Source organism: Gymnoscopelus microlampas, assembly GCF_963454915.1.
Source record: "Gymnoscopelus microlampas genome assembly, chromosome: 11".
NCBI lineage: Eukaryota > Metazoa > Chordata > Actinopteri > Myctophiformes > Myctophidae > Gymnoscopelus > Gymnoscopelus microlampas.
Genome location: NC_139948.1, coordinates 19,388,010 through 19,413,308, shown reverse-complemented (window position 1 = coordinate 19,413,308; position 25,299 = coordinate 19,388,010). Strand labels below are relative to the sequence as shown.

The 25,299-nt window shown below is 41.4% G+C and overlaps 1 protein-coding gene across 1 annotated transcript in view; it reads left to right on the top strand.

Annotated features, from left to right (window-relative positions):
* Nucleotides 1–6,062: 6,062 nt before the first annotated feature.
* sez6l2 (seizure related 6 homolog (mouse)-like 2) overlaps nt 6,063–25,299 on the top strand; it is a gene marked incomplete at its 5' end in the record, with an annotated part of 29,510 nt that continues 10,273 nt past the window's right edge. Inside the window, 11 exons of the mRNA XM_084070648.1 lie at nt 6,063–6,120; nt 6,572–6,700; nt 7,165–7,380; nt 10,661–10,794; nt 11,546–11,738; nt 13,745–13,930; nt 14,081–14,264; nt 15,944–16,107; nt 17,894–18,088; nt 20,909–21,047; nt 21,377–21,573. Of these exons, the coding sequence (XP_083926774.1) occupies nt 6,063–6,120; nt 6,572–6,700; nt 7,165–7,380; nt 10,661–10,794; nt 11,546–11,738; nt 13,745–13,930; nt 14,081–14,264; nt 15,944–16,107; nt 17,894–18,088; nt 20,909–21,047; nt 21,377–21,573 (1,795 nt within the window). The remainder of the gene's footprint in view (nt 6,121–6,571; nt 6,701–7,164; nt 7,381–10,660; nt 10,795–11,545; nt 11,739–13,744; nt 13,931–14,080; nt 14,265–15,943; nt 16,108–17,893; nt 18,089–20,908; nt 21,048–21,376; nt 21,574–25,299) is intronic.

Below are 25,299 nucleotides of genomic sequence, written 5' to 3'. Positions count from 1 at the left end.
AAATGGGCTTATTTAAGAAACATTGTACAGGCCGTAACAGATTAGAAGGATACAGCTATTGTATTAGCAAATACTACTAGATCTTTTCACACTTGACGACATAAACATTCTAAATGGGTTCATGTTCATTTGACCTTGCAGTGTTTGTGAATATCAGCACCTACCTTGGACCCAAATTGTTCCCTAGCAACACAATTCCACTTACACGGTTTATAAATGAAACAATGTAAAAATGACTAGGCTACACCCATGGGAGTTTATAATTGTCCCTCTAAGATTTACTTCTGGTTCCATCTATCCTCTTTTTCCAGTAAGCATCACTCACAGACTGTTGTTTTTGGTTATGAAGCTTTTTTGGTTACTAATGAAGCCTATTAGACCTGGCCTACATGGTCAGGTATGTAAGCCCTGCTCACAGTTAACTTAAGTAAGTAAACAGGTAGAAGTTAAAATCACATCACAACGACAAACCTTCCAGCCACACTGTTCAACCGTAGCTGCTACTGTAGCTGCTTCTGCACTACTGTGTACTGTAGTGCAGAAAATTCAATCTTCATTTCAATAACATTTCTATGAAGCCCATATACAGTACATCTGATTACAACACTGTATAATTATAGTATGAGCATTCATAAGTACTCCCAATACTTTATAACAATTCCTCAAGACACATTATAAAGCATTTGACTTATAAGGTAAAGTATCATATTATTTCATAATGGCTGGGCACACATTGTTTCGCAAGTGTAACAGTGTCAATTATACATTATGTTCAGTTAGTATATAATTACACAAAATGAGTTACAAATTGTTGCTTCTACCTGACTTTATTCTCCATAATAAATAATAATAATAATGTATAATAATACAGTGCATTCGTGGTCAGAGCTCTTTTAAGTCCCCTCCTCCTGTCCCCTGTATAAAAGTCCTGACACACCTCGACCTCTTCCCTTTGTACTTCCGTATTGGAATGAGGTGGGTGTCTTTTGTTATCACGTTGTTTGTTTAACTTTGTTTAGAGAGGAGTCAATGCACTACAAAAAAAGTAAATGTCAGGTATGTTGTTGTGTTGTACTATATATTGTTACTGACATATCACCCTTACAACTTCCTTATTGAAATGAGAGAGAGAGGAGTCAGTGCACTAAAATAAAAAGAAACCAAACTGGACACGTGTTTCATGTATAATTCTTATAGTTGAAATACACTATAATAATTTGAATTAATTATAATAACTGATATAATGCATTATAGTGTTATTTTAAGTTACTATAAGTATTATTGGATGTTTAAAGTAAAGTAAAGTGGGGGAAATATTACATTAAATCTATGCAAGAACAACTAACAAAAGCTTTCTGCCTAAACATTCAGGAATGTCATTCCTTTACTTAAAGCATCCAACCACTTACAGTGACATACATTCACACTATAATGCATTATACCAATGTACTGCAGATGGTACTGTGCTTCTGCTATTATAAACAAGTGCTTCTGCTGTAGTATATACATGTGCTTCTGCTATAGTATATATAAGTGGTATGTAAGTGCTTCTGCTGTGTACAAATGCTTCTGTAATAAGTGTTTTCTGCAGACAATAGCTTGGCCTTATTGTACATTTACATACCTTGGTGTATACCGTGGTTCTCAAACTTTTTCAAGTCAAGGACTCCCAAATTTATCTGAATTTGGCCGCGAACCCCCATCTGAAAATGTTTTGTACCAGAGACCTCCAGAAGAGATTTTGTTAAAAGAAATTCAAAAATTATTCAAGATTTTCCAAAACATTTTCAATCTTTTTCAAAAACGTTCAAAAATAGCAGATGTACAAGATGTACAAGCTTGTAGATCTGCTATTTTTGAAAGGCAAAAACGTAAATGGATAAAGTGGTTAAAATGATTGTGATGTTAACTACTTTTTCTGGGGACCCTGGGGGTCCCCGGACCCCACATTGAGAACCACTGCCTTACACCTACACTTTTTTTTCTCTCTTGCCATTGTTATGTTACGTTATGCTGATGTGGGTACTTGTTGAAGCTTTCTTGAAGTTCTTTTTATTATTGTCATAGTATGTTGTTGTGGCACAGTAGCCTACTTTTGAGGACCTCACTTACTTGCATTTCGCTTCTTGCACCAGTATGAGTAGCCTAGTGACAAATAAACCTTGATTCGTACCAGTTATAATGCATTGCACAATAATTATAATGCATTTTACAACTATGAAAATGATAATACATTATGTATTATAATGTATAGAAATATTATTATATTTTACAAAATAAAAAAATCTGTGAGTGATCAGCAATTACTAAATATTATGATACTTGATCTTACAAGTCATTATCAGTATTTATGAGCGTTTATAAGTATAATTAAACAGTGTTATAAGCAGGTTATAATGCATTATAATCCATTATAGAAAGGGGCTTTATAGAAAGTAATACAGTCTATGCTTCGTGGTAAGCCTTGCTGGGCAAACCTATAAGTTATCTCTCCTTGAATTACTTCATATTTCAATTGCTTCTGCTATGCTTTTCAGCAGTTATGCAACCATGTCAACCTTTTGGAAAGAAAAATAACAAATGGATTAAAATTAACTATTACCAATTAATGATTGTAGTGATGTTGGTGTGTGTGTGTGTGTGTGTGTGTGTGTGTGTGTGTGTGTGTGTGTGTGTGTGTGTGTGTGTGTGTGTGTGTGTGTGTGTGTGTGTGTGTGTGTGTGTGTGTGTGTGTGTGTGTGTGTGTGTGTGTTGGTTTTCTCAGGATCCTACTGTACCGTATTTATGTCTAAGGAAGGTTATCTAACCCTCCTGTGCTCCTGTGTGCATGCCTGTGTGTGCGTGCCTGCGTGCCTGCCTGCCTGCCTGCCTGCCTGCCTGCCTGAGTGTGTGCTGCCCGCATGCGTGCGTGCGTGCGTGCGTGTGTGCGTGTGTGTGTGTGTGTGTGTGTGTGTGTGTGTGTGTGTGTGTGTGTGTGTGTGTGTGTGTGTGTGTGTGTGTGTGTGTGTGTGTGTGTGTGTGTTTGTGCGCGCGTGCGCGCGTGCGTGCGTTTTGGGGGAGGACCCTTATAAGCATGTTTTGGAATCTATCGCACTGTCAACCGAGGAAACACGCACATGCATACACGCACGCACATGCATACAGCATGGTGGTTATAGAGTTATTATAGCTGCACTAGGACGGCGTGTCATAAGACAGCAGCTCAACTCAATTCTTATGTTCCTTTCATATTCTAGCCCTACTATTTGAGCTCTTATGTTGATCTTTGCTCTGCGCCAGACAGTCCCTGGCTGCAGTTCTCCGGGCCTAACACAGCTTTGGAGTTAAAGTCCGCATTCCGTCCGTGTTCCCGTCAAAATAAAACCATCGCACCCTCCATCCATTACACAGGAAACCGCCGAGCAGAGAGGGAAAAAAAAGGCTCGGCAGTCGGCACGCATATAAGCCTAAAAACGTATACTCCGTAGTACAACGGTGACGCGGGAGTGCCAAAAAAGGACTGATCTACAAGCTAACAACGCGTCGCGACGCGTTGTTAGCTTGTAGATCAGTCCTTTTTTGGCAAGCGACATCATCACCCTCGCGAGCACATAAATTAAGCCTTTAGCCTATGGCACGCGCATGCATTTAAATCAATAAGCATCCAGGTAGTTACCAACACGGGCACAGCGTTGCTTTCTCTCCGATCGCCTCCGTTTACTGTGTTATGGCTGTTGTTTCAGCACCGTGGAGGGTGGACAGCTCCTCCCGCTCGGCTGTGATGGAGATGTAGGGGACCCCCTCTTTCTTTGGTGTTTCGCCCAGGTGGGCGCGGTTCTATGCCCAAAGCTAAACGTAACCCTGGTAACCTCACAGTCTCAGAGTCAGCATGCATGCAAAAAAAGTACAGAAAGTACAGTTCTCTTTACAAGGTCTGCTGAAATAATGAAACCCAAGAAAGCACTATGGCTTGTTTCCATTAGGGTCCTGTGTATTCAATTCATCGAAACATTTAATGACAGACAAAAATACTATGCAAAAACATCATATAAACGAATAATCAAAAAGAAAAATATGTAAGTAAACAGTTTGGGGGGGGGGGGGGTCTGGTGATAGGCTTGGACTTGTTACCAAATTGCAGCCACCTGTAAGTGGTCTTTTAGAGTTGTTTAGAAGGAGAGTAAGGATTCACACTTTTTTATTATGACTGTTGGTAGGGCATTCCACATTTTGGTGGCATAGCAGTAGAACAAATTTAACCCCTTGTTTTTGCCAAATCTGGGTTGGACGTGATTTGTAGAGCTCCCGCAGGTGTTGTGCTTGTGGACGTCTTTGACGTTTTTGAAGTAGTTTGACAGGTACATGGGTGTCTTTGTGGTGCAGTGTATTAGACCAGGCCGATTGCACATTGCTGTACTCTGTCCTATACCCTGAGCCATCCCACCCTAGCAAAATGAGCAGGGATTAGATGAGTTGATGCCTAAACCTAACCTCACAGAAACTATGCCTAAACCTAAACCTCACAGAAACTATGCCTAAACCTAACCTATAGGCTAACCTCACAGAAACTATGCCTAAACCTAACCTTAAGCCTAACCATAATCTTAACCTCACAGAAACTATGCCTAAAGTTTCTAAACCTAACCTTAACCTTATAAAAACTACGCCTAAACCTAACCTTCCTTAACCTTATAAAAAAACTATGCCTAAACATAACCTTAACCCTAACCTTAACCTCACAGAAACTATGCCTGAAAACGACGCCCACCTGGGTGAAACACCGGGAAAAGGGAGAGTCAGGCTGTGATGGAGATGTAGACGTTGCCCATTTAGCCCGGTGCAGTGGCTACTTACGGCCACGAGGGGGAGCGCCCGTACCGAAGCACCTTGCTTTAACACGAATGCCCCCTCTCTCACACACACACACACACACACACACACACACACACACACACACACACACACACACACACACACACACACACACACACATCACAACCGAATGCGTCAAGAAGCGCACGGTAACAACCAGCTATACGGGCATCTGATCTCACCAGCAGCCCCTCTTATCGTCACATCACGGCCCCCTAAAGCAACAGGATACACTGAAGGGAAACGACAACAATAAGGGACCGGATCGTTATTAAGGCTACGGGGGTAAGTAAGGGGTACTGCTGGTCACCCTCTTATAACGGCGCTGTGTAGACATGGTTGATTGATGGTATTTCATTATTTGACTCCGTCCTCCGTACGATGAAGGCCGGGTGTGATCAATGATCACACCTGGCCTTCATCGCGTCGTATGGAGGATGGAGGATTCGCATGATCAGTTTGCTGCCTATCGTGTTAGACCCCATCACGGATTTGACATGCACCACGCTGGCATTTTCGTCGAGGAAACGCCTAAATAGCGACGGATCAAGCCGTATATAGAAGCACAACGGGCTTTGCTAAAATGTTGTTTCTGCTGCATAACGCGAGGGGTTGTATATACACAACGCTACTCCAATATTCACCGACCACCACAGGCTCCTATAGGAGCCTGGTGGTCGGTGAGTGTTGGAATAGCGTAATCCCTCCTGTGTTATCGCAGATTTTCGGAAGAAAATGCAGGGGGGGGGGGGGGGGGGGCTGTGTCTTTTTGCCACTTTGTTTCTTTCGCTCTGTCGTCTGTCGTTAACACATTATATTGCTGTAACTAAAACTGCAATAATAGGCAGGCTTAAATGCATTGTAGCAGGTGGATGAATAATATTCATTTTGACTGAGTATAGGCTATCATTTAGCCTATGATTTTGTAATAATCAATCAGGATCATCAGTGTGGCCTGCATGATGTAAACATTATGCCTAATACCTGAGCGCAGTGAGAGAATTTGCTCCTATGGAAGAAATACCGTCAGGAATCTTTTTTTCCCTCTCCTGCAGGGACCTTTGTGATAAACACATGCCAACTTCATTGTCTGCTATGATAACCCTGTAGCAAGATAAACCTTTGGACTGAGCTGATGATAGAATATTTTTCTCCCATCATTCATTCTTCACACTTTGAATCTTGCAGGGCATTCAGTCTCATCCAAAGCCATGGGGTACCCACTTCCTGCTGTGATGCTGTCTGTCACCATGCTACACCTAGTTGCAGGTAACAGTGTGTGTGTGTGTGTGTGTGTGTGTGTGTGTGTGTGTGTGTGTGTGTGTGTGTGTGTGTGTGTGTGTGTGTGTGTGTGTGTAGTTGACTACAGTGATAACCACTATTATGCCAGTTATGTGCATGCCACTGATCAGACCAGTGGTTCTCAACATGGGGTCCAGGGGGTGCATGTAAATACAGCTATGTAGAACATAAATGGCCATTTTGATCCGGGTTTCACTTTTATCGCTATACCTACAGTTCATACTGTAGACAATAAAGGAATCAAATTGGGGTTCCTTAAAATACTTATTTTTTAAATCCTTGGATTAGACCTCAATGCATGCATTCCCAGACTCTGCAAGTCAACACATCTCTCATGTTTAGCATCTTCGTTATTTATTTATGTATTTACTTTTCTTTTTTTTTGTAATTAACAAATCATTAGTCTTGCCCATTTCAGGAGTGAGCTTTGTGACGCCTGACCCTGACACTCCGCCCACACCAGCCCCAGACTCTTATCCCTTGGGAGACTTGATCCATGCAGCCCTACAGAGTAAAGAATACTTAGGACACACTGCTTTAGGCACAGGTACATCTCTGCAGCCCTTTAACCACCTAAGCCCTCTAACTTTCAGCTTCTTTCGTCTACACCCTTAATCTCTTCATCAAAAATAGCCGATCTACAAGCTCACGACGTGTTGGCTATTTTTGGCTAATGTTCCCCCAGAATAGTGATGCTTGGGTTCAAATGGTTAACCACCTAAGCCCTATATACTTAGTTCACCGGGGCTATTCTAGCTTGCCCCCCTCCTTTTATCCCTCTATATCACTTTGGCAAAAATAGCCGATGTACAAGAACGTCTCGCAACGTTGTGAGCTTAGATCGGCTATATTCGGCAAATGTTCGCCTATTATCGCCTAATGATTACCTATTAATATGTATGCTAGGGTTCACACGGTTGATTGTGGCTATGACAAATGTGGCCACAGTATGATGTGGGTGACGATCATCATAGGAGGAGACACTGATGAGTTGTTGTTGTGACTTTGCAGGTACTACCACCAACCCGACCCAGGCCGTCCCTGACGTTGGACAGACTGGGTCCACAGCAACCGTCATATCACCTGGGGTTCTCACCACCGCTTTGAGTTCGACACCTGCTGACATCCAGGCACGGTCAAGGAACACGATGTCCTCGCCACCTGTAGAAGAGGAAACGACGACCACTCTGATCACAACAACAACTATAACCACCATGCATGTGCCAGGTAGATGCACAATGTTGTAAATTGCTAATAGAGATAGCTACTTCTGCACACTCATATATAAGTCTTCGGAAACAGGTGTAAAGAAACCATTCATGAAAAAGTAGAGGATCCCAGAAACTGTCTCCAGTTTACAAATAGGACTTTGTTTTGCCGACAAAGCTTTGACCCACAAAATACCCACAAAGGAACAGACCTGAAAAAGATCCTTGGTGGATTGGAACATCTGTTTGCTAAAGTCCTCATTGTTGTCAGGTTCATAAAAGAAAAAGAATAACTTAAATGCTTCAAGAAATAATTATGAAGCCCAAAATGTGATACTTAGTGTCTTGCCGACCATTTTATTTTAATAAAGTTGACACCAGTAGTTCTGGAGGTGTTTATGTCGACGAGTGATGTGGCTTATTAGAGTTGACCCAAATAATCTTGAGGGCTTGTGCAGGAGCATTGTTATTTTTCGTTATTCTCATCTCAACCCACCACCGCCAGCAAGCATGGACATCTTTAAAGACAAGGTAATGTGAAATAATCATTTCGAAATTTGACTTTGAAAATAATGCTAGTTACTTTTATTAGTTAGTTAATTTTATTTTGTTTAATCCGTTTGTGAATGTAAAAAGCAAATGACATTACACAAGGAATTCTTAACCTCAAATGCTCCGTGATTAGCTACTGTAGGTAAATCATTACAGATATGCTGCTTAAGATAATGTTGTAATATTGTTAACTTTGAGTGCTGATGTTAGTTTTTCAGTTTACTACATCATATTTTTAGCCAAGCTAGACTTCAGTGGTAGGTAATGACAGATTATAAAATGTGGGGAAATAAAGATATCTAAAATGTATCAGGAAAAAGTGTATTTACACTGTATCTTTGTTTGTTTCTGCCCCTGGTTATAAGTAACATTTTGGTTATTTATAGTTATTTTTGGTTTCTCTTTCAGCAACATGGACAACTGTCGGGTGAAGAAAGTCATGAAATGTACACCTATTCGATGTGTTCAGTGATGTTACCTTGGCCTTCATCTGCTCTATAACCCAAGAAAAAAAACATAGAAAAAAGCGACTGTTCCGTTCCTAAACTTCTCAAATATGTCTGAAACCCACTGTATCAGGATGGTTTATATGAGCTTTTATGTTTCGGACAAGGATGTCCTACAAGTGACATCTTTGCCCTGAATGAGGGCCATCAAACAAACTCAAACAATAAAGCATCTAGGGGAATGAAACAGAATGTTTTTTTCCCTCTCTGAAGAATCCAGAATACATACTGTGATTAGATAGCCTACAGCTAACAGCTAAAATAAAGAAAACACTAAAATGGTAGATCAGCAGTGCATATTATATTGAAAACGGGATTCCTGCTAGCCTGGTAAACCACCCCGGTTGCGGAATTCACATTTTATTTTCATTCAGATGAAATGTGATTTCCACGACCCTGGTGGTTTACCAGGCTAGATTCCTGCAGCTCTGTAATGGATTCATGTCCATCTGGCATGATTTAGCCAGCTTCTGAAAAGAATGAATACAATATTACAAAAGCGTTCTGGAGTCATCATTTTTATAATAAACTGAGGATTTATATTTTGATGTGCGTGTCCTTTCCAGCACCGCAGTGTCTCAGTTGAGTGGTCAGTCTGAACGGTTTGATGTGCATGAAGATTATTAATCTATACCATGACCAACTCATTCTCTACGCCTCACCCCAACACTCCACCACCACTATGACTAATAAAACAATAAAATAATCAAGTTCCCTGTGAAATAACAGTGACAGATTAGTTTCAGACTCTTGATGACCACCAACAGTATATAGTGTAAATGTGTACGGTGGACCAGTACATACAGTACTGTAAAGGCTGTCAGTTTTGGTATTGCCTTTCATTTAGTAGGTTCCTGTACATGGTCATTGTATGGGGCTCATAATTAAATGACCTTGGTAAAAAACTAAAGCCTCTAAAACACCACAATACGAATTTGGTGTTGTCAAGTGCTATTGCTTTCATAATGTCATTCAATTGCAATTCTACACATGCTGTAACTGGTGTTACTTTAATATATTTCCACATTTTGAATGTGTATGGTATACATTACAGTACTGTGTACAGTATACAGTTTGTTTTATTGGTTTCATTCATCACAAATTATCTGATGAGTTTTAGCCATAGGAAAACAACATATGATATGACATACTGTAGCTTGCTAGATACTGTAGCTACAGTATGTAAATACAGTAGCTGTGGACAAATACAGTAGTGGACAGAATGGGTTAGCATAATGTATCTACCGGTATATGTAAATATGAATAAATATGAAAAGAAAATACGCACAGTTTGCAGGACTAAAGAGATATGACTGTCCCTCCACATTACAGTACATCTGTAATATAAGAAATGTCCACAGGATCCTCTAGGAATGTTGAGGCCATTTACTGAGGCGACCAGGAAGCCCCATGCTACAGTGCATGCTACAGTGGACTGAATGACACTTCTGACAGTTGATGTTTTTATGTGGAACTATATGTATGCTGCCTTCTTGGCCAGGGCTACTTGAAAAAAGAGATTTAAATATCAGTTTGCATGGTTTTACCCTGGATTGAAAAAAAAATACATATTTCTTTTTACTACACAAACCCTAGCGTCCCTATTCTGGATCGAACATTCATGGAAAACAGCAGATACAGGCTCATAAGGCGACGCGACACGATAACCTCACGAATGGTTAACCTTGCCCAGAGCAGGTTAAGCATGCAGCATGTTACCATGGTGATCTAGTCAAGTCAAGTCAGTTTATTTATAAAGTATGTTTAAAAAGTACAATCGTTGACAAAAGTGCTGTCCGGTCTACTTTGGGGAAAGTAATGGCTATTTTGGGTTAATGTTTGCCCCAGAATATGGATGCTGGGGTTCAAGTGGTTAAACAACGTTAACCATTATTTTATACTTTGGCTATTCAAAAATAGCAGATATACAAGCTCATTGCTTGTAGATCTGCTATTTTTTTTAAATCTTGAAAATGTGTGCAAATCTTTGAATATATATATATTTTTAAAGCGAACATTTTTAACTCAGATCTTTGCTTCTGGGGGTCCCTGGAACAAAATATTTTGAGATGGGGGTCGGCGGCCAAATATATATAACTTTGGGGGGTCCTTGACATGGAAAGGTTTGAGCACCACTGACATAGAAACCCCTTGGAAGAAATTTTTAGACTCGGCCTCAGGTCTTGGGTTAAATGGGTTAAACACACGTGTTCTGAACAGTTGTGTTTTGTTCCCCCACAGTGCAGTGCAACGCTACCCTGTCAGGTATGGAGGAGATTGTTGAGTCACCAGATCCTGCATCTTCATCCTCTTTTTCCCCTCTGGAGTGCACCTACAGCATCACTGTGTATCCAGGGTATGGAGTGGAGATTCAGGTAGTGAACACTTTCTGTGAATGATTCAGGTTCTGTGGCAGCATGCCAAATGTACACTTTTTATTAATTGAGTGCAAAACTGTTTTGATGAGGCTGTCTGTTTATCTGTCTGTATACATGGATGGATATGTGCAGTATGTACGGTAAGCATGTACAGTGTATGTATTTGTATGTAGGTATGTATGTATGTATGTGTGTGTGTATATGTACAGTAATGTATGTATGTATACTGTATGTACTGTATGTACTGTATGTACTGTATGTACTGTATGTATGTATGTCGCTCTGTCTGCAAATGTGTCCACCAGAGTTGAAAACACCCAAACAATATTGGGAAGTAGACAGCCATGCAGCTCAACTATGCACACCTCTAGGTTGCTGTGTTTTTTTCAAATGTAATGTTACTTTTGAATAGAAGAGAACATGTGCTACTTTCCTAGATGAACACAAGGAAGACAAAATATAAGATTATGGTTAAACATTAAATATTTAAAGCATGTCAAATGCTTTCAATCAAATCCAAAATTTGGCTTTTGCTATTTTATCCCTACTATTAGTATTACTTTTGCCATATGTTGTCTCATTTAAAAAAAAAATGTTCTAGTTGTCCATACTATTGAGGAAGCATGAAGAACTGCCTACAATTTCACTGCCTACAATGATGCTACCAGCCATATTGATTGTGTATGTAACACACTTGAACCTTGAAATTTGATTTACTGGACAAGTTGATCTTTTCTTTTGCCTGTAGGTGAGGAAGGTTAACCTGTCCAAGGAAGAGTCTCTGACCATTATTGGGTACGGGGGTTTGGGACCAGAGCTATTAGCCAACGAGACGCTTATGAAAGAGGGCCAAGTTATTCGCAGTTCAACCAACCAGGTGCAGATTCACTATCGCAGTCTTCGGCAGACCAATCATGGCATGTTCAGGCTCCACTATCAAGGTAAATAACACTTTGGCCTTTTCCATAACTCAGCCTAAAGTATTCTCACACTTTTTAATGTCAAGGACAGACAGTTTGGTATGCATTAGACCACGCACCCACCATAACTCTGAGAGTGTATAAAATGGAAGCAAATGGATCTGTAGGGGTGCTTCCATTTGTACACTCTCTGAGTTACGGAACCATAATATGGTTCCGTAACTCAGAGAGTGTACAAATGGAAGTAAAATGATTAATAGTTAGTAACCACATATTATGTGGTTACTAACTATTAATCATTTAGCTGGGGAACCCCTGGAACCCCCTCAAGGTCCCCTGGGGGTCCCTGGACCCCACTTTGAGAACCACTAGACTGAATAACCCTGCAGCACCCATTTAAGGCAACTTCACCAATATTTAATGTGAATCCTAATATTGTGTTGTGAGCACAATCTCCCAAAGCCCTCTGGGCAGAATCGCTGCCAGCTTATGTAAAATGCAAGTGAGTTTTCTCCAAAACAAAATTCACCTTAGATATTTGCTAAGTTACACTTTAATACTATATCCTTATTACCTAAAGGCCGACTCTGTAACATTACAGTAACAGTGTGGTGATAATAGCATAGCATCTACAAAGATTATGCAAGATGCACTCTTACTTACTTAAGCCATTAAATTCCCTGAGGAACATAGGACATTGATGAAACTCCTCCATCCCCTTCGGTCTTGTGCCCTCCGCTCCAGTTGTTGCCAGGTTGTTGCAAGATGCACTCGCATGACTAAAATTAAGCTACTCAGCCTTAAGTACACACATGGTCTTACCGTAAAGAAAAGATGTCCAAGTTTCACTATGTATCTGTTTTTAATAAGCACAGGATTCATTGTCTCTATCACATATGTATGCAACTTAGTTTATAAGAGGTTTGCCTGTCAGGAAGTTAGTTTATCAGGCAAAATATGCTGTATATTAAAGAGATATTTCACTGTAAAAAAAAAATTGGGTCATTTTATCGTCTACTCAGGCTTTTGTGAGCCCCCCTTGTCAGTTTTTAAGTTGCTTGATTCCGTATTTAGATATTTGATATTCATTTTATCAGACACGCCCCCTTCCTATACGAACCTATTATAACTTCAAACTCCATTTTTAACATGTTAGATTCATCGAAAACACCCGTCCTTGGTTCTGGTGACTCACTGAATTGTCAGAATACTCTGGCATACTCCTGAAAAATGGTGTTAAAAAGGAAATCTGGCATAACCAACATGCAATAATGTGCACTTACTGTAACAGCACTGGCTGACTACACAACTCTCTTGTGACACTCAATGAATGTGGGGCATAAAACATTTTGTGTAATGTGAGAAATGGAGCCAAATGCCAAACCTCCCACACACTGAAAGCCATCCTACATCTTTTGCTTAAAATATTTCTGGTTAAGGTTAGCTCAGGTTACATTCTGAAGTCTACCTTTCAAAGCCAGGAGAATGTTTTGAGCTGCATAATACATCAGCCCATTTTGTTTAGACTCAAGTTGAAATGAAAAATGCCCTTTTATCCTTTTTAGATCACTCCGGTCATATTGTGCACCTTTGTCGTTTTGGCATTTTATGCTTTATTTAGATAGTAGAGTATAGAGAGACAAGAAACCTAGAGCAGAGAGAGGGGACATTGGATTGGGAGTTGGATTTAAACTCAATTTTCAATGTCAAAATCCAATCATGTTTTCTGCCTGAAAAACACAATATGACGTGTGCTTAATTATGTTGGCCAATCAATTTCAACTGTAATTCTCCCTGTTTGTTATGACACACGGCCACTTTTCAATGTTCAAATCAAGTTCCTCACAATGTTATGTCCCGCCAGCCTATGTTTTACTCTGAAATAATTGGACTCAAGATGGCATTTCATCTGGACTTTGAAATGAGCTACATACAGTAGTGCCTTGCCTTCATACTTTTGCTGAAGTGTGTTTGGACTTGGACCGTGCCCCTAAGTGTTCCGTCCTATCTCTGAAAAACCTCCACAGCCTTCCTGCTGTCCTGCTCGTTCCCTCTGTCCCCTGAGGGTGGCGGTGTGACTGTGACAGACATACATCCTGGAGGTCAGGCCCATTTCCACTGTGATCCAGGGTTCCAGGTTCGGGGCCATGAGGTGGCTACCTGCGTCAACGCTACACAACCCCATTGGAGTACACCTGAGCCACATTGTGTCGGTCAGTTTCTGAATTCATCATTTTTATTCTGTCATTTAATGTAAATAAATTCCTTGTGCTTGCTTTATTTATTTATTTATTGTAGCTTTCTGCATCCCTGATTATGACAGTGATGAATTATGGGCAAATAACGAGTCAGTGTTTTTCTAGCTGTGTCTTGTGGAGGGTGGATTCGTAATGCAACAGTGGGTCGGGTACTTTCGCCACCACCTCCCACTGTCAGCAACCACAGTAATGGAAATAACCTGAGTTGCCACTGGTTTATCGAAGCCAAAGAGGGCCACAAACTTCATCTCCACTTTGAAAGGGTTGCACTGGACGAAGATGACGATAAGTATGATGAAAGTGTCTTCTTATTAGCTAATACCTGATTTGTACTTGGTTGCATGCTGGTGTCACGCATCAGAAATAGCCAGTGTACAAGTTCACAACGTTAGATCGGCTATGTTAGGTGCGTAACACCAGTGTGCAACTGAGTATAACTTAGAGGGATAGTTCACCGCCAAAATGACCCACCCCACGGAGACTTGAATTCATGGATTTTGTTTTTCTCGCAAAAATAGCAGGTATACAAGCTCATAGTGCCGGGCTATGAGCTTGTAGATCTGCTATTTTTTTTTAAATAATAGAACATTTTTAACTCCGAACTGTACTTCTGGGGGTCCCTGAAACAACATATTTTGAGATGGGGGTCAGCAGCCAAATACACATCATTTTGGGGGTCCTTGACATGAACAAGTTTGAGAACCACAGATAAAGCAACATTCTTTTTTCTTTTGTTTTACTTGTAGGATTTAGAAGACATTTGTAGAATCCCCAGAAGCAAAGATTTTAGTTAAAAATGTTCACTCAAAAAATATATATACATTCAAAGATTTGAACACATTTTCATGATTATCAAAAATAAATTGAAATTTGTAGATCTGCTATTTTTGAATAGCCAAAGAAATCTAAAAATGACACAGATGCGTTCCCGGTCTTAATGGGTTAAAAAAAGAGAGCTGCTCATTGTGAGCTGGGGTTCGTGTAAACAGGAAAGTAGTGAGTGTTTAAACTACTGGAAAAACTCCAACTCACTCAATATCCAGAATTGCAGATTTTAAAAAGCTTTATTCTTTGGCTGTACTGTCTTGGCAAACTCAACACATATTGGGAACAACTGCCTTCAGTAGTTTAAACACTACTGTATTACTTTGATTAGCAACGCATTCCGAAATCTATTGATTTCATAAGACATAATCAGCTATAATGTAATGAAAAGCAATTCACCTGCCAATTTCTATTTTTATACCCCAACAGTTGTTTGTTTTATCAAACATCATTTAACTATTAGCAAATTATAGCCTTGGTTTTACAGATGTTTCAGCTACCACTTGGGGTCCCCAGACTTCGAGAACCACTGTCCTAAACATATATTCCATATATTCAGGATGCATGTACAGTCTCTTGTGTATGGCAGGAACTGCTCCCATAGCGTCTTATTGTTCTTTATTACACGGCTTGGTTGAATGCTTTATTCTGATTGGTCTATCGCTGAATTCAGCGGTGTGTTATTTCTGGATAATGACCGATGAGCTCAATAACAGACCGCTGTCTAATCAAAGACTCAGAGCACCTGCTCATATCAACCTGCACTGCTTGATTTTATGCTGTATCCAACCTGACAGCCATGTTGTCATTTACAACTAAACATTGCTCTCAAGATTTTTTGTGAAGCGAGAAATACACAATGCAGTAACCAAAAATGTATTCTATTTGATCAACACGTCCTTGTTTTCCGAGGCGACCGCGTCCGCCCAGCGCAACACTTACGGAATACTTTCATTGCCGTAAGCAAGTAAATACTTCGTTTTGTGTTACTTTTGGGTCAATGTATTAATTTATTTATTAAGTAGCCGTGTAATCACCCCCTTCAGGATGATTAAACACCTCGGCTCTGCCTCTGTGTTTAATCATCCTGTCGGGGTTGTTTTTCAACAACGACCGGCGCACTGACAATTATCCCTCGCTTAGGTTAATTGTACGCAGTGGAAATGGCTCCATGGCTCCGCTGCTGTTTGACTCAGACCTGGATGACGTCCCTGAACGTGGCCTGGTGAGTGAGGGTCCAGTGCTCTACCTGGAGCTCACAGCGGATTCCTCCTCCATTCCTTTGCTGCTGGCTCTGCGCTATGAAGGTAAGCTGAGAGACCCCACTTACTTCTAATCTCACTGACTGACCATACCGCCGCATGCCACTGTTAATCAACGTCAGGTCTGGAGACCACCAGGGATCCAAGTGGACCCTTATGGGTTTGTAACTCTGAGAGTGTACCAAATGGACCATTGCAGGTCCATTTGGTTCCATTTGTACCCTCTCAGAGTTAAATAAGCAGTGAGGAATTTACATTGTAGATTGGGACCCCAGCGATAAAACATATATAATAATAATAAGCTAGCTAAATAACACAAAAGGATTAATATGGAAGGTTTAGTGACAGGACAGGAACAGAAGAGTAGGAATATGGCACAGTAACAAAAAACTACTTTTTGAAACTACTCTCACCATTCTCTGAACTTTCCACATCAGGTGACAAATGATCTCACATTTATAATATAATTTATTTACCTGAGCAGATCACTTATCAGACTTGTTAAAGATTAAGATTAAGAGTGTCTCTGTATAATTTCATTCAATCTCAACCCAACCGGCACTTAGGATTGCTGATAAGATTGAGGTATTGATAATGGAGTTGCGCTGCTGTAGAGCTGTGCAGCAGCTGGCCTTTCAATGACCTCCAATGCGTTAACAACCCTTGTTTTACCCCTCATTCTGATCACCACATTCCTCGCACTAAAGTAAGCCTTGCCAAGGCATTTGGGCCTTAAGGCAGGAGCCTATCTCCTGTTTCTGTAGCTTGAGGCAGTTTGATGTCCACACCCTGGACTTGACGCTTGTATGTCACAGGGACTTATCCCAATCCAACCCTTGAAGGTGAATGCCAAACAGGGAGGCATGATAGTCTTTGGTATGTTCTGGCTGGGGATCGAACCCCGACCTTCCAAGCTCAGGGCGGACACTCTAACCACAAGGCCACTGAGGTGGTACCCTCCTCCCATTACAAGGGTTTATATCCTACAGTACCTCATCTCTTACACATACTGTACACTCACACACATGCATGTACTCACACAAACTGTATACGTGCCTTTTGCTTTGTGCAGTTGATAGCGGTCTTGTTATGTTATTCAAACCTTTGATATAACACATCTTTGACGTGCATTCTGCTTATGAAATACAAGTTTATGATTATGATTGTTATTATTATAGTTATGATGATGATGATGATGATGATTAGTAATAGTATTATTGTTGTTGTTATTGTTATCAATTACTTGATTCACATTGGTTACATAAGTTTAATGATGAAGATTATTATTATTAAATAAAACTACAATTGTGTGCAAAAGAATGGAACGTACACTGGATCTATAGTCTGTAAAACAGTCTACCAGTTATATCGATCTAATATGTTTAGTAGATGACAGCCAAAGTGTCGTTGGCTGCTGTAGAGACAACCCTCCAGTCACAAATTAAAAGCTGTCTTTTCATTACTCTGTTATTGTGTTAATTAAGGAAGGTAAATTAGGTTAGTTATGATGTGCCCATGCACAGCACGCCCAGGCTTGAGACACAGTGTAGTCTGGGCTTCAATGGAACTTAATTACATCCCACTGTGCTCACCGGATAAAGGCTTTAGAATAACAAACACACACACACACGCACGCACGCACGCACGCGCGCGCGCGCGCGCACGCACGCACACACACACACACACACACACACACACACACAAAATATACACTACGGTGTATATCTATCTTCTGAATCTAACCTCTCTCTCTCTGTCTGTCCGTCCGTCTGTCCGTCTGTCCCCCTCTCTCTCTCTCTCTCTCTCTCTCTCTCTCTCTCTCTCTCTCAAGCATTTGATGCTGAACATTGCTGGGAGCCCTACATGCCCCACGGCAATTTCAGCAGCAGTGACATCACATACCAGCTGGGCACCACTGTTACCTTCTCCTGCTCCGCGGGCTTCGTCATGGAGCAGGGTTCAGGGACCATTGAGTGTGTCGACCCCAGTGACCCACACTGGAATGAGAGTGAACCGGTGTGCAGAGGTATGGTTCTACACCCAGACAAATCACTGTGGGTGGAAGGTCTGTTAAAGGACGACTTCACCGCTTTTCAACCTATCTTCATATAATTGGTCCTCACTAATACTCATGATAAAATGGTACCATTTTTTTCTACTCGGCCTGTGTCTCATAGGAGGACTGTGGACAGTCCAGAAACCGTCTACCAGTGACATCATCGTTAGGCATGATTTTTTTTTTCAACAAGATCTCACATTTTTTATTTAGATTTTTATTAACACGAGAACAATGGCTTCTTTTATTGCATTGCAACTTTCCAGGAATAGAAAGCCTGCAGTTTCTATTAGCTTGGATTCCCCATTGATGATGTCACTGGTAGACGGGACTCTGAACTGTCCACAGCCCTCCTCTGAGACACAGACCGAGTAGAAAAAAATGGTACCATTTTATCATGAGCATTAGTGAGGACCAATTAAACGAAGATAGGTTGAAAAGCGGTGAAGTCGTCCTTTAACAACATAAAAACATTAAATTAAATTAAAAAATATTCAAAAATGCCCTTTTTCTAAATGTTAATGTTTTTTAATAAAAAAAACATTAACATTTTGAAAAGGGCATTTATTATAATATATATTTAAAAAATATATATATATTATTCCAAAATAGGTAAAACTATATAAATACCCATTTCATATGTTTCTTATGAACATTGTACATGACTATTATACATTTACAGTACGCCGTTTTTACATTTGATCACAGTCATACATTTAACACATTTTCAGTTGTTAGAAGAGATTTTAGATGGCCCAGCTTGTAAAATGTATTTTACTGAGGCACTAGACAGCTGTGTGTGTACAGAGGATATGTTGTGGAAATGGAAGAATTCCAGCCTTTAGCCAGAGCCAAAGATGATTACTAAACCAAGCATAGTAATCAAACTTTGAAGCACATTTTGTGCGCACTACCACTAAGGCAGTTTGTCAGTGCAGGGATGATGTCATCTGAACTTTAGCTGTACTAGAGGTTCGGGCTGCTTCGCGGCCCTCACACCTACGTCGCACCACCAATCCGACCAATATGTCTGAGTCATGGCAGGGGCTTTTGTCAACCCATCTGTCTGCGTCCCTTTTCTTCTTCGCCGCCTATATATGGGCGTATCGGGTTTGTTTATGGTTATGTCTGAGTCAGAGTGACGTGGCCGTGGTCCGCCAGCCGGCCAACTCGCCCTTCCGCCCGTCCTCCCATTAGTGCCGTGACCCGGATCGGGTTTCCAGGTGGGGGGAGGTCAAAAGGGGGGTGAGTGTAGCAGAGTGGCTCAGAGCCTCTGACTGATGACCAAAAGCCTAAGATGTTGGCTTTCTGCGTGGAAGACCCAGGTTCGAATCCCGGTGTAACAACCCAAACTATAACTACTATATCTCTGCTGTCCAGCCAGAAACTGCTAACTCCAAAACGCTCATTGTTCAGGAAACACAAAAACAAAATATACGTTTTTCAGGAAATGAAGAAAACCTTATATTTTTAAAACAAAGCAATACTGCCTCATCAAAGTTGGTATAGTGACTTTATATATTGTCAGATACTTGCATGTGTCATTATATTATCAACACTTTAACCAAATCGCGGGTAAATCAACACTTTACCCAGCGCAAGTGGAGTTAGCAGTTTCAGACGAGCAGAAATCAAGCTGAAGTGGAGTTAGGTGTCCAAACAACAGTAGCTCCACTCGCTGCTGAGGGAGAGGTTTCAAAAGGGTACAAATTCTCAAAAGCTAACAATGGATCTCCAAGCTCACAATGCATCACAACAACGTGTGAATTAATGCCCTGATGCTTCATGCCACTTATTATATAGGCCTACAATAATAAACAGGACTTTAAATATTACAATAACTTCTGCAAAGAGGTAGTAGAATAGCGCGACAGAAATGCTATGAACGCCTTTCTTCTTGTCACATTGCTCTCCTCATTAAACACTTAATAGATTTTAGAAATATAATTACTTGTTTTCATAACATTAGCGTCAGTGCTAAGTTTGATAAACAGGTACACTGCATAGTTTTAACAGACTACGGGGAGCTTGTTTACGTGGTCCTCCTCCTCGTTCACTGCGCAACGCGCTCTACTCATGCTGTTGAAAAGCAGCGCTGTAGAGGAGAGGGGGGAGTTGTTTGTTTTTGACGGACAGTTTGAGGATCCAATGGAGTTGGGAGTTTTCGTCAGAGGCGCTTTTTAATACTTTTCATTGGTTCAAATGTTTTGATATTTTACACAGACCTAAAGGGTGTTCAATAGCCTTGATTTATGAAAAAAAAAAAAAAACTGAAAATGGAGTTAGCTGGTCCTGGCTGGACACCGACGATATACTATAATAAAATGGGCTATGCTGTTTTATATTTTATATATATTCTGAGCTAGTCCAGTTTATACCCCGGGGTATAAAATAGGCTAGCCCAGAATGTGTGTGTGTCTGGGGCTAATCTGGCAAACCACTGGACCAATCAGCACCATATTGCTTGTGCACGATGCCAGTTGGCCAAAGAAGCAAATCCCTCGTTATTTTTGATAGTTTTAACTTTTAAAACTTCAATTTCATGCTGGAAGTCAATGGAGGTTGATTGGGGCGAAACTGGGTGTGAGGTCCACATGGAAACCACAGAATTATTAAACCCTGTCCTGTTGTATCTATACGTCTCTTATCCCTCTACAGAATTATTTTCATTTTCAACCTTCTCTGCATTTCTTGCTCCTTCCACCATCATTATTACATCACTCTTTCTTTCCAACTATCTTGAAGTCAGTCCATCTCCTTACGTCTATGTGTGCCTTTCCTCTGTCTAAGCTCTGTGTGGAGGGGAGCTGACCGAGCCGTCTGGCACTGTCCTGTCCCCGGACTGGCCTCAGAGCTATTCCAAGGGCCAGGATTGTGTATGGCAGATCCACGGTAACGAGGAGAAGCGCATTGAACTGGACGTGCGGATGTGAGTACATAATTAACCACATGAACCCTAGCATTCCTATTCTGGTGTGAACATTCGGCAAAAACAGCAGATTAGATCAGCAATTTTCAACAAAGAGATTTGAAAAAGGAGCGTCCCAGTATAGAGTCCTGGGGGACACTGGTCAAATAAGTACAGATGGTTAATAGTCACTATTAAAAGCAAAACAATTGACAGAGAATGAAATGAAAAATAATCAGAGATCATAGTACTGTATTATATAATCTACTTTTTATCTTGTTTCTCTCCATTGATATATCTCATTGAAGTACAACCTTTCTCTTTGTTATTGTTCCCTTTCCCTCCTGAAGTCTGAATATCCGCCACAACGATGTGCTGACTATTTTTGATGGACATGATGTCATGTCTCACGTGATTGGCCAGTACCTGGGGTCCAGAGAGCGCTTCCAGGTGGTGTCTGGGGGATCAGAGGTCACCATTCAGTTTCAAAGTGATCCAGATGATTCCACTTTCATACTAAGCCAGGGGTTCCTTATTCACTATCGTGGTAAGCAGGTGAATTTAATTAGTTCCATTGATAGATTGTCCGTTCCTTGTTCCATTTACAAATTGTTCCTTCCTTAGCCCTTGCTGTCAAGACAGATGGCATGGAATACAATGAACACATCTTTTTGTATTATCTCCAGCATAATGTGTAAAGAGTTTACTTCTGTTGTCCAATCAGAGGCTGACTGTACGGTATATGCATGCATATCAGCTTTTTATACATGTCTTTGATGAGGATTTGATTGGCGAGGACGTCCGTGGCGTCATGTCACACCGTGTTGTCAGGGAGTACTGGACTGAAAACCAGATTTAGGAGGTAAAAATTCATATTCATGCTTTAGAGATATGCCAAAAGCCACCAGGAAGCCATGTAACCTTCAAAAACATATTAACCTCACAAAAACATGATTTTGTGTCTTTAATAATCACTCGCACATTCTCAGTTATGTTAATTAAAGCATGACAGAGATGATGGGGTCTGTGGGTCCTTGTGTTGGAGCCCTATATGGATATCATATTGTCGACTGTTAACTGCTGTCCATTAAGCAGAGACAGATAAAGAAAGCCAGGACGCAATGGGTTCACAACCTTCTTCACTTGAAAGTATTTCAAGTATAGGTTACTACGTACTAACTGAAATAAATGCATTTATTTTTCTCTCCTTTTCTGTCACCCTTCCTCAATCTTCGCCGCTCACCTCCGTGCAAAGAAAACGGGCACTTACCCAATGCAATATATCGTCGCTGTCGAGTGGAAACCTCATATGTCCAAAACTGTTACTTTTCAGGATTCAAGTTCACAAATAGCAAAAGTAGCAGATCTACAAGCTCAAAACGCATCGATTCGTGCCGCTTTTCGAGCTTGCGGATCTGATACATTTGATACTTTTGTGTGACGCTGTAGTGTGATCAAGTAGGCCGTTAATTTACGAAAAGTTAGAAAATGGAGATAGGAGGTTTCTGCCCGACAGCAACGATACACATAATCTGGCAAATAGTAGTCCTTCAGAAATGTCATCTACCATGTTGAACATGACTGTTGAAACGGGTGGACCAGGTGGCCATGCTGCTGGCCAAAATTCACATCTTCCTCCTGTAGCCTAATATCTCCTCATGTCCAAGAGACATCTGTGATATCTTGACATATCAACTTGGAACACCTATACGTTATTATACCTTTCAAGCCGGTTACACCTCTGTGTGTAGTTGTTAGTATTTACAGTATATAGCAACATTATGTTTGAATGGAAATTTGACGTTTTTCAGAAAACTTAGGTTAGGCTTAGAATCGGCCTCAGGTCAAATGCTCTCAGTTAGATTGTTTATGCACCGTTTCATGCGCCAGTGAGCCCAAATTTCTTGGTGACTGTTAAGGAAATATTTGTGGTGTTAATGATGACATATAACCTCCTCTGCAATGTTTAAACTCAAATTCACCTGACAAGTTGTAACGGTCAGATACTATATATTTGACTGTTACTATTTTTTAAATCACGGGTATTGAATGATCTCTTTACAGATACAATTGATTATGTTGAGAGCAGTGCACTTCAACAAATAAACAACAAATAAACACAGCCAGAAATAAAGCACGAAAGTTTGTGGTCAAGTTTAACCCTTTTATCTAAATCAAATGACAGGAAAATAATACATGCATTGCAAAAGTAGCAGATCATGAAGCCCGACGGTAAAGTCCGCGTCTCCCGCACGCTCGCGCGCACGCGCCTATTGTTCCAGTATAGTTCCTTGTGGCGTCTCCCAAACGCTTCCCCAAAACAGCACGAAAAAAGGTTAATCCAAAAGAAATCCAAAAGCAAAAGTAATCCTCTCCAGAAGCGGAATAATCCCAAGAAACGGCAGATCTCCACGGAGAAAAGAAACGTAAATCCACGCTGGATATAAACACAAAATAAACGGTCTCACCAATAGAAGAATGTCCTCAGCGTTTCTTCCCTTTATCGGTGAGTATTGACAGATAATGTGGCCTTTGCTATTTTCCACTGATAGCTTCGAGGAACAGACAAATAATCAAACTAAACCAGGTCTCCCGTGGACTCCCTGACGGTTTGTCTCTGTCATTTCTTTTCCCCCCGAGGGCCGGCAACTTCCGCACTCTATATGGTGCGTCCGTCATTCACAGACCCATCAATCAATGTCAATCAATCCATCAGAATACATCAAAATGAAAGCATAAACATATAAACCCCCCAAAACAATAACACAATGAAAACATAAACATCACAAAACGATAGGACCTTACCCTTAAAGGATGGCGTTAATTTAAGGACTATTTTAATTCATAGGCATAAACTTTTAAATGCCATTATAAAACTAAATCCTCTTTTACACATGTGTGGCAGCGCTACATAGACCCCCCCTCCAGCCAGCGGCTTCTAGGGTGAGGTGCCATAGAACTTTTTTATGTTGACCACATTTATTGTGTCCTGTTTATCAGGTGGGTTATTCCATCCTATTCGGTAATTTACCGGCCCCAATTTTCTCAGTATTTTCGCTGGCCCTTCCCACTTCGGCGCAAGCTTAGCTGAGAACTTGTCACTGGCTTTTGAGAGAGGATGCGTCCTGACCCAGACTAGGTCACCCGGCTGGAAGTGCGCATCTTTCCTGCGGGCATTATAAAACCTAGCTTGTCTAGCCTGGTGCACACCCACTCTCCTCCTGACCTCCTCCGCCATCTTCTGCTGTCTCTCCACCAGATCATAAGCGGCTTGCTGTTCAGGAGACGGTGGTTTATTGATCAGCCTCTCCAGTGGTCCTTGGAGCTTCCTGCCCAAGGCAAGCTCAGCAGGGACTTTGCCTGTAGTCTCCTGTTGGGCGGTGTTGAGGGCAAAACGGAATTCCGGTAGCCACTGGTCCCAGGTGTTATGATGCTGGCCGACGAATGATGCAATCATGGTTTTCAGTGTCCGGTTGACACGCTCTGTAAGGTTGGTTTGTGGATGATAACTGGTGGTGAGCTTCTGGACAACACCCCAAGCCTTGCAGAGGTCCATCAGCAAGTTGGCCGTGAATTGTGGTCCTCGGTCCGAAACCAGGTACAATGGCACACCCCAGCGGGTGAAGATTTCCTCCCTGAGGATCTTGATGAGACGAGGTGTTTTGCTATCTCTCAAGGGGAACATCTCCACCCACTTGGAGTAATAGTCCACCACCACCAGGAGGTAACAGTTGCCGCTTTTGCTCCTTGGGAATGGCCCCATGAGGTCGATTCCCAGCATCACTCCGGGTGCGGTGACTTGGGTGCTCTGCAGTAACCCTGACGGTTTGGTGTTGTCTGCCTTGTACTGCTGACAGGTGGCACAGGTCTTCGTATGATCCCATACGTCTTTGCGGACATTTGCCCACCAAGCCACCTCCAGAACTCTCAACAGGGTCTTCAGCCTGCCCAGATGGCCACCCAAAGGATTGTCATGGAAGTACCGAAGGAATTCTGACACCAGAGACTTAGGAACAACCAACTGCCATTTTTCTCCCTGGTTTTTCACCGGAACTCTTCGGTACAATACCCCTTGGTGTTCAAAGAAGCCGATGCGATCCGGTGGAGATGTTGACTGACCGATGTCCCTCCTCAAGTCACATACTACCTGGTCTTTCTCCTGTGCCTGGGCCAATTCTGCCAACGTGGTCGGTAGGTCAGAGTGGCTTTTGGAGGAGATGACCAGACAGGGTGATGAGTGAATGGAGAGTGGTTCATAAGCTCTGGACAGTGC